At 42.2% G+C, this 13,339-nt stretch overlaps 1 protein-coding gene across 2 annotated transcripts in view; it reads right to left on the minus strand.

Annotated features, from left to right (window-relative positions):
• Window positions 1-6,913, minus strand: part of ERO1A (endoplasmic reticulum oxidoreductase 1 alpha) — a 44,895-nt gene extending 37,982 nt beyond the window's left edge. Inside the window, exon 1 of one of the 2 annotated variants that reach the window (XM_036307138.1) lies at window positions 6,484-6,913. In XM_036307138.1, the coding sequence (XP_036163031.1) occupies window positions 6,484-6,600 (117 nt within the window). In that variant the 5' untranslated portion in view covers window positions 6,601-6,913. The remainder of the gene's footprint in view (window positions 1-6,483) is intronic. The other variant, XM_036307128.1, reaches the window with a different exon arrangement.
• Window positions 6,914-13,339: the final 6,426 nt, after the last annotated feature.

Below are 13,339 nucleotides of genomic sequence, written 5' to 3' on the forward strand. Positions count from 1 at the left end.
AACGCAACAAAATCTCAGACATATGCCAAAGCAATTTCTTCACTGATACAGCTCCTAGGGCATTGGAAACTAAAGAGAAAATAAACAAATGGGACTACATCAAAATAAAAAGCTTCTGCACAGCAAAAGAAACCATCAACAAAACAACAAGAAAGCCCACTGTATGGAAGAACATATTTGCCAATGTTATCACCGATAAGGGTTTAATCGCCAACATTTACAGGGAACTCATACAACTTAACAAAAGGAAGATGAACAATCCAATACAAAAATTTGCAAAGGACCTAAATAGACACTTTTCAAAAGAGGACATTCAGAAAGCCAAGAGACATATGAAAACATGCTCAAAGTCACTAATCATTCAAGAGATGCAAATCAAAACAACAATGAGGTATCATCTCACACCTGTCAGAATGGCTATCATCAACAAATCAACAAATGACAAGTGCTAGAGAGGATGTGGAGAAAAAGGAACACTCGTGCACTGCTGGTGGGAATGCAGACTGGTACAGCCACTATGGAAGACAGTATGGAGTTTCCTCAAAAAGTTAAAAATGGAACTCCCATTTGACCCAGTGATCCCACTTCTACTAATATATCCCAAGAAACCAGAAACACCAATCAGAAAGGATATATGCACCCCTATGTTCATAGCAGCACAATTCACCATAGCTAAGATCTGGAAACAGCCTAAGTTCCCATCAGCAGATGAATGGATTAGAAAACTGTGGTACATCTACACAATGGAAAACTATGCTGCTGTAAAAAAGAAGGAACTCTTACCATTTGCAACAGCATGGATGGAACTGGAGAGCATTATGCTAAGTGAAATAAGCTAGTCAATGAAAGAAAAATACCACATGATCTCACTCATTTATGTATAATAAAGACCATTATAAACAGATGAACAAAAATAGATACAGAGGCAGAGCAGCATCGAACAGACTGTCAAACTACAGCAGGAAGGCTGGGGAGGGTTGGGGGGTAAGAGATCAACTGAAGGACTTGTATGCATGCATATAAGCATAACGAATGGACATAAGACACTGGGGGGTAGGGGAGGCCGGGTGAATAGCAAGGGGGGAGAGGAAACATATGTAATACTCTTTGTAATACTTTAAGCAATAAAACAAAATTTTTTAAAAAAGAATACTTGAATGATGACAGCAATATTCAAGAGTTAAGATTTTTTTTACCTTGCCTAGTCTTGTTTTAGACTAAAATTCAGTTTCTAGAAATCTGATCTACATATTTGTCACTGTAATAACTGTTTTCATTCATATGCAAATATGCCCTTGTTTTCTGTTAAAAGTTCTTTGAGCATACAAAAACCTCAGAGTCCTAATTCTGGGTATCAACAAAACAAAAGTGCTGCTAATCTAGATGATTTTATTTTTCACACCTTTCTTTTGAGTGTTAAAAGCAGAACTTCTAAAGAACATGAAATAGCTACTGTTTCTCCCGTTGGATACTGCGGGAGGCCAAAGCATAACAAGCATTTGCATAAAAGTGCAAAAGAGACATAGGAAGGCCAATGGACATTGATTCCAGCTGGAATCAACAAAAGATTGCTCCTGCTATGATTGCGATGGCTGGAAGCAATTTCCCGACCTGATACTCCTTACATTGTTTACCAAACTTTACCTTTGATCTGCCTATATGCATTGCTAAAGGGCAAGTGTGTATTCAAAGTGAATAAAAGTGGGCAGAACCCAGACTTCATGAGCCTTTTCATGAAAGAGGTTTCCACCTGGCCTCCAGTGCCTTCAAAATTCATATTTCTTGTATAGTATACTCATTGTGTTGTCAACCCTCCTGCAAGTCATCCTGAACTCCCGTGAAGGTCGCGGCAGGATATAAAATATTATACAAAGAATAACTGGCACAAAGACTACAAAGGCCAAAGGGACAGATGCCAGATAGAGACATTAAGTCACACAAAAAAACAAACACATAAAATACTTGAGAGAAAGGGTTTGAAACAATCCATTTGTCCTCCTGAGGAATTCATTTTAAGACAAAGTCTATCTTCAACACTCAAGCCTACCAGTAAGCATCGCCTCTTTTGAGAAGCTGCCCCTGGGGTACCACTCACCCCTAGTTGGGTTAACCGCCCCTCCCATGTGCTCCCACGACAGTCCACATACTCTTCTACGTGATAATCACTTCACTGTATTGAATTTGTCTACTTCACTCCCACCCACTACAGTTTAAAACCCCTGAGAGTGAAATCATGTTTGTTCTTCTTCATATGAACTTAGTACTGCTGAACTTCTAGAATGCACACAGTAGATGATCAGTAACTATTTGTGGAATGGGTGAGTGAATGAATGAAGGACCACGGTGCACTGTCGCTCTCGCTGCAGATGAGCACTGCACTGCCTAATTATACTTATGTACCACCAGGTCACCTATGGTGCCCCCGACCACACCAGCTCAAGCGGCAGGCGTGCACTCACAGAGCAAGGAAAGCAAGCTGCAAAGATAACAACCCTTTGCATCCATCATTCTACTGATCCACATCCTAATTACAAAGGAAGCTATAGGAAGCCCCAAACCAGAAAGGAATGCAAGAAGCATCCTGGGCAAAGGTGGCATATAGCCCAGAGACCTCAAACGGCGAGGAGGCGGAGTATGATACCTGCCAGATTTTAAATGGTAGATTTTTAAATCTTCTTACCTTAGAAATTGAGTAGGAGGTTTCCCCAACTACAACCAGAGGTTGCAGGGCAGCTAAGGAGGTAGAACGGGGATCACTAGATAGAGAGAGCTCAGCAAAGAAGAGACAGGAAGGAATTGGGAATCTAAGTCATCTAGCCATTTGGATAAGCCTGCCAACAGGTAGCAGAACCTGAAACCTGGCAGGAGTCTGGCAGAAATAACACCACGCCCAGTTCTAGCAACTAGAGAACCAGTCATGTTACCAAAGTAGAGTCCCAGAAAAGACTAAGGTAGAAATCCAGTCAATAGACCCACGGTTGAATCTTGGAAACAAAGCAAAGTTGTATTACTTAAAGTAAAACCAAAAGACAGGTGCGGACAGATAACAAGAATGACGTGATAGTGTACTCAGAATGTACTAAACCTGCTTAAATAACTACTACTCCTGTTTCCAAAAGTGAAACAGAAATCTGGCCATGCCACAGAAATCTGAATTTTTAAAAAAATGTACACATGTACACACACACACACACACACACCACCACCCCCACCACCACCACCACATGACTGATGCATGCTAAAATGTGAAACTTACTGCTCTAGGCTTCAGGTGACATTCAGCCATGGGTAGGGGCCCAAATTAATAAGTGGCAATGAAAAGGCCCTTGTGGAGCAATGGTAGATTTGAGAACCAATGTAGGCCTGATATAACATCACCCAGTTTAAAGTCCTAGTTTCTTAAGAATTGGAAAGCCTTGGAAACCTCCCAAGCAATACAGCAGTCCCCTCCTACACTCCTTCCAGGAGGAGGCAGGGTATAACAAAGGTGAGCATACAGGCTCTGAGCCAGGGTCAAATCCCATCTCTACTACTGATCTGCTGTTTCCTTACCTGCATTTTTTAACCTCTCTAGACCTCAGTTTCCTATCTGAATACAAAATAGAAAAAATAACAGTTCCTATCTCAAAGTGCTGATATCAAAATAAAATGACATTCGGGGGAAACCAAGAAAATCTGAATAAAATATGGACTTTAGTAATAATATATTAGCATTGGTTCATTAATTATAATATATGTAACATATTAATGTAAGATGTTAATCACAGAGGAAATTAGATGTGGAGTATATGGAAACTCTGTACTATCTTCATGATTTTTCTGCAAATCTAAAAGTATTATAAAATTAAAAATTTAGCCTGGCTGGTGTGGCTCAGTGGTTGAGTGTTCACCCATGAACCAGGAGATCACAGTTCAATTCCCTGGTTGGGGCACATGCCTGTGTTGCAGGCTGGATCCCTGGTAGGGGACATGCAGGAAGCAACCAGTCTATGTTTTTCTCTCTCTCCCCCTCTCCCTTTCTCTCTCTCTAAAATCAATAAAAACATAAGATAAAATAAAATGACAAAGTAAAATGGTAATCACTATTATTACCTTACCACTGTTAAAATACTTCCAGTGAAAGGGATCTTATTATTCCCCAAAGCAACCTACAACAAGTTTTTAATGGGAGGCAAAGGCCAAGTTTTCAAAAAATTTTAAAGTAAAATTTTCCAAAAACCTTACATCTGTAGCCCCAATAGAACATAGAACTAGATAACCAAAAGTCAGCCATGGAAGGAGCCTCAATTGCTTTCTCCATTGATTCTGACTGGTTTGAACCGAATACCAAAATACTGCATAAAAGGCAAAAGAAAATAAATAACACTGGCCTGCTTGTTCACTGTTCTCTGGTTAGAGGTAAACTTCCGTTTTCAATGAAAGACAAAACAAAAATACTTTCCAAATAATTTCCTTGTGTACCACCAACTTCTAGTCCTACTACAGACATCATTTTTTTCCTAAAGCACTGTAAGAATATATTCCTCAAACTCATATAAATCTGAAATACTTTGTAAAAGTGCTCAAAGTACACTTTATTTGCCAAATAACTTTAGTTGTATTAATTTTATTGTTTTGTGACCATAAAAAAGAACATAAGTATTCATTTGTTGATAGAGTAGATTGGAACAACTCTTTTTTTTTAGCTCTTTTTTATTTTTATTTTTTTATAGATTTGATTGGGAGGGGTTGGGGGGAGGGAAAAAGCATCGTCCTGATGTGCCAAGGTTGTGGATATGATCCCCTGGTCAGGGCACATACAAGAAGTAACCAATGAACGCATATGTGGAACAACAAATATCTCTCTCTCTCTCTCAAATCAATCAATAAATGTTAAAATGTAAAAGCTCCCCTATTTTAGATATGTGAAAAGGTTAGGGGGGAGGATTGAAAAATGAAAAGCTCAACATGAAATTTTACTCCATTATCCAATTTCTAGAACGCAGTTGAAAATGTTATATTGGTCATCTTCTTTCAACACCAAAAGCCTTATTTCTACATTTCTTATTTTTTAAATATATTTTATTGATTTGTTAGAGAGGAAGGTAGAGGAATAGAGAGTTAGAAACATCCATCAGCTGCCTCCTGCACACCCCTACTGGGGATGGGCCCGCAACCAAGATACACGCCCTTGACGGAAATCGAACCTGGAACTCTTCAGTCCGCAGGCCGATGCTCTATCCACGGAGCCAAACCGGCTAGGGCTACATTACTTATTTTTAAATGTTTAAACTTTGTGTTACAAGATTTCTGTGATCAGAAGAAAAATGACCCTTTTCCTATTGAAATACTGTGTGCTGTTCACAATCACTGAAGGTAAAGGAGCCTTTCAATCTCTTAGTTGTAAAGCAGCAACTTCTTTGTAACTTATCTTGCAGGGTGCCAGATAACACCTAACACCCAAATCCCTAAGCAAAACAAAACAAAATCCGTGGATGTAAAGCAGTGAAAGAGATCTCTCCTCCTCTCCTGATACTTAGTGTTCCCTTCCTCTGTGAAATCGTACCATTGCCTTTACAAACATCAAATGTTGTTTCTGACAATAAATGAATAGTAAAACCCACTTAAAAGGAACAATTTGGATGCCTACCTCAATTCCGTAATTTTCATCCACAGAAGCCAACTAAACGGTGACTTTAAGAGTAATGACATTAAAATACCAGAACGTGGCGGTCCAGAAACCTGGAAAGTTCTTTCAATTTTTTGCTTATCCCTAACACAAGGAAATGATCATAATGTACTTGATATCAAATTTGTTATCAGCCCAATTCAGACCGGTTGTATGGGTATCACGGTAAGAGAACCTCATGACATTAAGGAAAATGAAAAACCTCACAGGGGCGAGGAGCCAGGAGGTGCCGCGACCCCAAAGACACCAGGCACTGGGCTCAGACGCAGAAAAGCCACAGGAAGCCATTCCCCGCCTGACAACGAGATTTGACAGCAGCATCACACCACACCCGCCCCTGGCAAAAGCCCGGCCCGGCCCGAAAGGCTGGCGAAGGCACCCAGCACGGGCACAGCGTACGCAGTTCCAGGTCAAGTTAGAAGTTGGAAAGACCCAGCTCCCGTGGAAATAGAAAATACTGAGTGCGCTTGCACACTGCGCGCACCCTCTCTGCTTTAGGAAAGCCCGACAAAGATGCATAAATCAACTCGGTGGAAACATACGGCACCCACCCACCCCCTCGCCCCACGCCTGATCCCGAGCGCGGGAGAGCGCGCCGAGGTCCAGGCGGCGGTGGGAGAGCCGTCCCCATCCACCCAGCGAGCTGCAGAGGGCTCAGCCCAGGCCAGGGAGCAGGGGCACGGGGGGGCTCAGCCCGGGCGGGTGCCGATGCAAAGAAGCACCCCAGCACCTCACCCGCCGGGGCGCGCGGGATGCAGCGCAGGACGCGGCTGGGGAGCCCCGGGAAGGTCAGCACGGCCGCGCGCACCCCTCACCTGGCAGAAGCACCTCTGCGCCGCCGTCTCCGGGGGCCGCGGCTCGTCGTGGCCCGAGCGGAGCAGCAGCCACACGGCGCTCAGGAGGCCGATCAGGAAGCCCCAGCGGCGGTCCATAGCCGATCCAGCCGGTCGTCGCCCGGCGCCCTGGAGAACCAGCTCTGGGGAGCAGGCCGTGCGTCCGCAGATGAAGCCCGCGCCGGCCCCGCCCGCGCCCCACCTCCCGGCCGCCTCCCAGGCCCGCCCTCGCTCTCCGGCCTCTCAGCGGCCGCCACCTCCCCGCGGAACCTGCGGACGTGCCCCGGCGCCCGCGCCGGCCGCCCCGGGCCTCCCGCCGGTTTCCTGCTTCGCGCGCGAGGCTGACGAACGAGCCCGCTTCCCGGATCCGCCCGCCGGGCCGCCGCGCCCCCGCCTCCCCGACGTCGCGAGCGGGGAGACTAGGCCCGCCTGCCCGCCGTCCCCGCGCCGCCGCCCGGGTCCTCTCCGCTCCGAGCGCGAGAGCGAGAGCCCGCGCCGGCTTCCCGCAGGGCCCGCCCCACCGCGCGCTCTCGGGGCCCACCCTCCCCAATTCAACGCAAGGAAATCGAACCGTGTGAAATGCGAAATTCATGTCCCTGGCAGTCTCTCCCCCTTACCCCCCCCCCCCGCCCCCAGCTGTCTGTCAAACCTAAAAGGGATGTTAGTGATCATCTGACTCAGAGCTGTATAGGTATCTAGTTTTTCTCATAGTCACATCAAAAGGGCAAAAAGAATCAGGTGACATTATTGTTAATGATTTATTTTACCCAATATATGCAAAATACTTCAAAATATACTCAATATTATTCGTAAAATGTTTTGCATCTTTTTTTAACCTTTGAAATCTGCTGTGTGTTTTATGCGTACTGGCCACAGTCCAGAGTCAAATGGGACAGCGAGGTGGAGACTCCCCTCTCTAAGAGGGGAAACAGGCCAGCGAGGTGAGTGGTGTGAGCCAAGACTGAGCTGGGTCCTGGGCAGAGCCAGGTCCTCGGATTCCCAGCTATGGGGACTAGTCTATTAGCTTTTTGACGTTTTTAAGGTGAAACTGGAAAGTTTCCCAACATCTTACACATTAAAAGTTATATAAAATTATCTCTTTTTTTTGGTCTTTCTTTCTAAAGCCATCATTTAATGAAGTAGCTTAGGATATGATAGGCCCAAAATAGGTATTTTTCTATTTTTCTAGCTGAGAAAAATAGGCATAGAATGTTTGTGTACATTATCCAAAATCACATGCTCTGTCCATCACTGTCAAGCAGACTGGCATGTAATTCAATAAATTAACTCTATGCCAGGCTGAGCTTGACATTAGACATAACGATGTGCAAGGCCCAGTTCTTCATATGGGAGAACACCCCGTGGAACTGAGTATGTAATCTTTTATGAAATTTTCTACCCCTGAATGTAATTTCTTTAAACGCCTAAACAGGGATTATGATTCCAACATGCCTGGTGACACCCAGAGATCTTAACAAGGAGCTTCCCTGCACATGTTTGTAAAATGAATGAATATTTTTCATGTGGCCACAGCATCAATATCTGAAGATTAGGCCATCAAAGTGAGAGACACAATATGAAAGAGGAAGCTACATGAATAAAGACTAAAATGCAGAAGGAAGCAATCTGAACATGAATCAGCTCTGGATTTCACCCTGATGCAACAGCCTGTAATTTGGAAGAGTTAAAAGTGTCATTGTTCTCAGGATGGAAACTCTATTCCATAAGACTCAAACTCTTTCCCAGAGCAAATTTCCAGCAAACTTACAAACAATCACCATATAAGACAACTTTTTTACTTTATTGTCCTTTTTTTTTTAGCTTCATTGAGATATAATGGACAAATAAAATTGTAAGTTATTTAAATGTACATTGTGGTGATTTAATATACATAGACATTGTGAAAGGATTCCCCCCATAGAGTTAATGAACACATCCATTATCTCATATAATTAGTGATACCATGTAGTATTTGTTTTCTCTGTCTGGCTTATTTCACTTAGCATGTTGCTCTCAAGTCCTACCCATTGTTGTAGCAAATGGTTGTAGCAGGATTTCCTTCTTTCTCGTGGCTGAATAATAGTCCATTGTATATGTATGCCACAGCTTCTTTATCCATTTATCCATTGCCAGACTTAGGTTGTTGCCAAACTTTGGCAGTTGTGAATAATGTTGCAATGAACATGGGAGTGCAGATATGTCTTCGGGATCATGCTTTTGTTTTCTTTGGATATATACCAGAAGTGGGATGGCTGGATCTTACTTTATTTTCTTGGTAATTATAATTTTTCCTTCCGGATTTATGAAATATTTTAGAAGGTGTAAAATACAGTTTATACACGCTGTATAACTATCACTGACATTTCCTTGAGAATCCTTCAAGTTGGACCTTTGTGTGAGCTTACTTCAACTGTGCCTGCTCCGGCAACCACCTCGTCTTGCCTGTGTTCTGTAGTCCATTAAATAACTGATTAGTCATTCAAAAACTAATTAAGGAGTACCCACAGGGTACATAGTTCAACCTTCTATTTCTCTAAGTCCAGCCTCCCATCTATTATAACTTTGCTAAACATTAAATCTTTCAGAGATGAACAAAGCTACACCTTGTTATTATTCTAATACTAGTCATTACAACAATAACATGACTTAGATTTAATGTACACAGCATTTCTTGATGGAATTATGATTACTGTGCAAATATCAGCTTTTTTTTTTTTTTTTTTAATGACCAAAGCCGGAAATAGCTTGAAATGAGACATGAAGATTTCCATGGGAAGCTTTCCTGTGCCTAAACATTTTCTGGCATTGAATAGACTGGACAGACATAATTTAAAGAAAAAATGTTGGTCAAAGAAAAGGAATATTATGACACACAAGGAAGAAAGGGTAAATAGAAATCTGAAAGTTTGGTGCTGATATTTGATTAAATCTACTTATTTAATAGTTATTCAATACAAATACACACATGGTATATTGCTATACTTTTCTCTCAAGATACTTGAGATCGTCTGAGTTGGGGAGATATGCCACCTAAGCTCTATCTTCACCATCTTTATTTACAGAATGCTCCTGAAAAGGCAAGCTACCTATAGTAACTGACTTCATTTCTTGACTTCCTATTCACACCTTAATCCACTGTGCAATCTGGTTTCCTACTCCACCCTCCTGCAAATGCTCTTTACCTGACCAAGTCTAATGACCATATGCATGACATCATGAAATTTCTGCCGCACTTTGACAAGCTGACTCCTCCCTCCTTTAGTTAATTTCCTATGTATTAAATACTCCAGATTCTCCTTGTTATTTCTCACTGGTATTATTTCACTATCTCTTTCACGAGCTCTCCCCAGCCCACCTCTAAGGAGTCTATCCTTTGTTCAGTGCTCTTCTTCATCTATATTCTCCCCTGGAGAAACTTGCCCAACCTCATGACTGTAAATACCTCCTCTATGCTGATGACTCCCAAATCATTTTCCAGTTCAGATAGCTCCCTTAGCTTCAAAATCCAACTGCCTATTGGGCACACCCGTCTGGTTTTCTCAGAAATGTTTGGTCACACCACCATCCATATCTGGACACCAAGAAGCGAAAGCCATCTTCAGTTTCTCCCTCTCTTTCACCTCTCATGACCTGTTGAGAAAGCAAGCTCTGCCGGTTCTGTCTTTTATTTATCCCTTCCTTTTCATCTTTATGATCAACCACTTAGTTTTACCCCTTATTGTCACTCGCCTGATTATCACATTTCCTTAACTGATCATCCAGCCTCTAGGTATGGACCCCTCAAAAAACTGCCTCCACACTAGCCTGTTTTCTCAAAACTGCAAATCTGACTGAGCCCCATTGCTGTTTAAAATCCTCAATACTCATGATGGTCTAAGGAATAAATCTAAGATTCTCAGTATGACATTCAAGGTTCCCAAGATCTGGCCCCACCTACTTCCAGCTTCCTCTCTGACTACACGTCAGTGAACTGTTAACAATTTCCCATATGGACCTTGCTTCCAGCTTCCACATCTTTGCTCAGCCTGTTTCCTCTCCTGAGATGTTTTCTCCCCTGTCCTACACCCATCACCTTCACTTCACTTGGCTCCCTCCCCAACCTCTCCTCTGGTTAGATTAGGTTCCTCCTCTTGGTTCCATGAGGTCACATAATTGTGCTTACCACATAGAATGAACTCTATGTTTATGTTTAGGTTTCTCCCATTCAACAGAGGGGTTTGGGAACCTGCCTTGGTAGTCTCAGGTTCCCCAGCACTTAGTGTTATGTATGTGCTTCACAAGATGACTTCTGAATGAATTCATGAATGTACAAATAAATTCGCTAACTAACAAACTTGAAGAGATAATAACAGCATGAGATGTCACAGGGCAATGTGTGATTATGATTCAAACTCTAAAAGCTTAGAGGCAAAGCCATCATATTGGGCAGGAGTAATTGTGGATGGGGGAAAGGACACAATAGAATTGACAAGAGAAAATTCACAAAAGGTATGGATGTTGGAAAGCTGATGAGAAAATAAGGGATCAACTACCACTTGATTCATTTAAAAAAAAAAAAAAAGAAAGAAAGTTATCTGAGATTCATTTAGAAAGTATTTTAAGATCAGGATTATTTAGTTAAGAAACAAGAGTGGCTACAAACCCAGGACTCTGCTTAGCACAATTCCAGGAAGAGGAAAGAAAGTTGCGAAGTGTGTGGTGTTTGTGTGTGGGGGGAGGGGGGGTGAGCAGTGGATTGCGAAGTCCTTTCATGCTGAATATTAAAACTCCTCCCCTGCCTCCACAGGCCACCTGTAAGGCTCAGTTCCAAAACTGCAGACCTTATACTACAGCTGCTTCCCACTTGCCCCATCAGGCCTGATTCTCTCCTCTCCCATTCTCAAAGAGGTGGAGAATTCTTCTAGGAATAAACAGTGGCATCAAAAAACATCAAAAGAGCTGATCCCTTCTAGTCACACATTCAGAATTTTACTGCCTTTTTATTTTAGTGCCTCACTCTATGACCAGAAGACCAAGGCTGGCCAGACTGTTAGGGAAAGCCTCCAATTATGAAACACAGAGACCAAAAGAAATAGGGAAAAAAGGAACATTGAGGAAACAGCAAGGGAAGAAAGGAAGACAAACAAAAAGCTGTAATCAATATCATCAAAGGCTTAAGAACAGGATTTTATAAAAAAGAACAATCAGAGGACAAGAAAGGGTTCTTAGAAACTAAATATCCAATAACCAAAATAAAAAGTTTCAACAAAAACTTTAGAAGAAACATTGAGGAAATATCCTAGATAGTGGAATAAAAAGACAGAGGAATAAAAAGAAATAGATGAGAAGAGATGGAAAAAATAGAAGATTCATTCAAGGAAAACAGGGTCTGACTAATAACAGTGCCACTAAGAGAGAACATGAGAACAGAAGAGAGGATAATCTTAGAAGTAATTCAAGAAAATAGCCAAAATTGAAGGATGGCTATCTAGATTGATAGGGCACACTGCATACCAGGTCTAGGAATGGAAAATGCCCTTAACAGACATAAAACTTTCAGAAAGAGAAACAAAAACCCTGGTCCCTACAAAGAATTGAGAATTAGAAGAGCAACTACAAAAGCATCAGGAGTTCCAGTACAATGGAGCAAGGCGTTCCAAATTCTGAGAGAATCCTATTGCCAGCCAAACTATTAGTCAAATATGAGAATAGAATTAAGGTATTGTTAGCTATGAAGAATAATGCACATCTTTAAATCCTTTTCCAGAAAAGTACTGAGAGGATATGATCCAAACACATGAGTGAACAAAAATGAGGGGACCTGGGTATCAGAAAACCAAAGGTAGCACTTAGGAGAGTAGTTTAAAAAGTGCTAGGAGAGAGCGATGCAACTGCCCTGGAGCCCGGATTAGAGCAAGAGGACGGAGGCCTCCAGAGTGTCTCTGGGGAACGCAGGACTGGATGTGTTCCAATTCCAGACACCTAATCCGACTGACTTTCTGAAAAACGTTATTCAGAGGGAGCTCACAATTGTAAAGTTGGGAAGAAAAAAGTTATTAAGAACAACAACAGCAATGAAGCACATCTTTGTTGTTGTTAATCCTCACCTAAGGATCTATTTTCCATTGATTTTTAGAGTGGAAGGGAGCGGGAGAGACAAAGAGAGAGAGAGAAACATCAATGTGAGAGAGACACATTGATTGGTTGCCTCCCATGAGCCCTGACTAGGGCCTTCAATGGAGGTATGTGTCCTTGACTGCGTTCCAGTCCAAGGGCCAACACTCTAACCAGCCAGGCAAGACTAAGCACATTGTTAAAATGAGGCAGCTTTTCATTCCAAGAAGTACAAAACTGTTTTACAATAAAGCAAACCTAACTATAGTATATTGCTTGACTTACATCACCCCACAGTAAAAAGACAATGTTGGATAACCCTAGCTGGTTTGGCTAAGTGGATAGAACAGGCGTGGGCAATCCCTGGCACGCGTGCAAAACATGGCATGCCAGTAACTTTTGCTGGCACGCAAAACCCTCTCTTATAATCTTCCATTTACTATTTTTTTCTTAATATCGATTTTTTTATTTTTCAGATAAATTCAGTGTAGGTGCATCTTAGATAAATAAATAATTTTACATAACAAGTTATCTTAAAGACCATAGACAAGGATTGACGAGAGAGGGGAAGAGCAATTTCTATGCCTCTGCCTTAACTCTCCCTGCCTTCCTAGATCCGACCAGTGTTTTGGTTTCATCCACATATGCTTGTGTATCTCTGTTCTCAGTGATGAATTTTGTTAAGTCTCGTAATAGGAGTAGCCTGACGGATGAAAGTAGTAGTTCGTGCATATCTCTGAAGGTC

This window comes from Myotis myotis, unplaced genomic scaffold (genome assembly GCF_014108235.1).
Source record: "Myotis myotis isolate mMyoMyo1 unplaced genomic scaffold, mMyoMyo1.p scaffold_m19_p_1, whole genome shotgun sequence".
NCBI classification, from domain to species: domain Eukaryota; kingdom Metazoa; phylum Chordata; class Mammalia; order Chiroptera; family Vespertilionidae; genus Myotis; species Myotis myotis.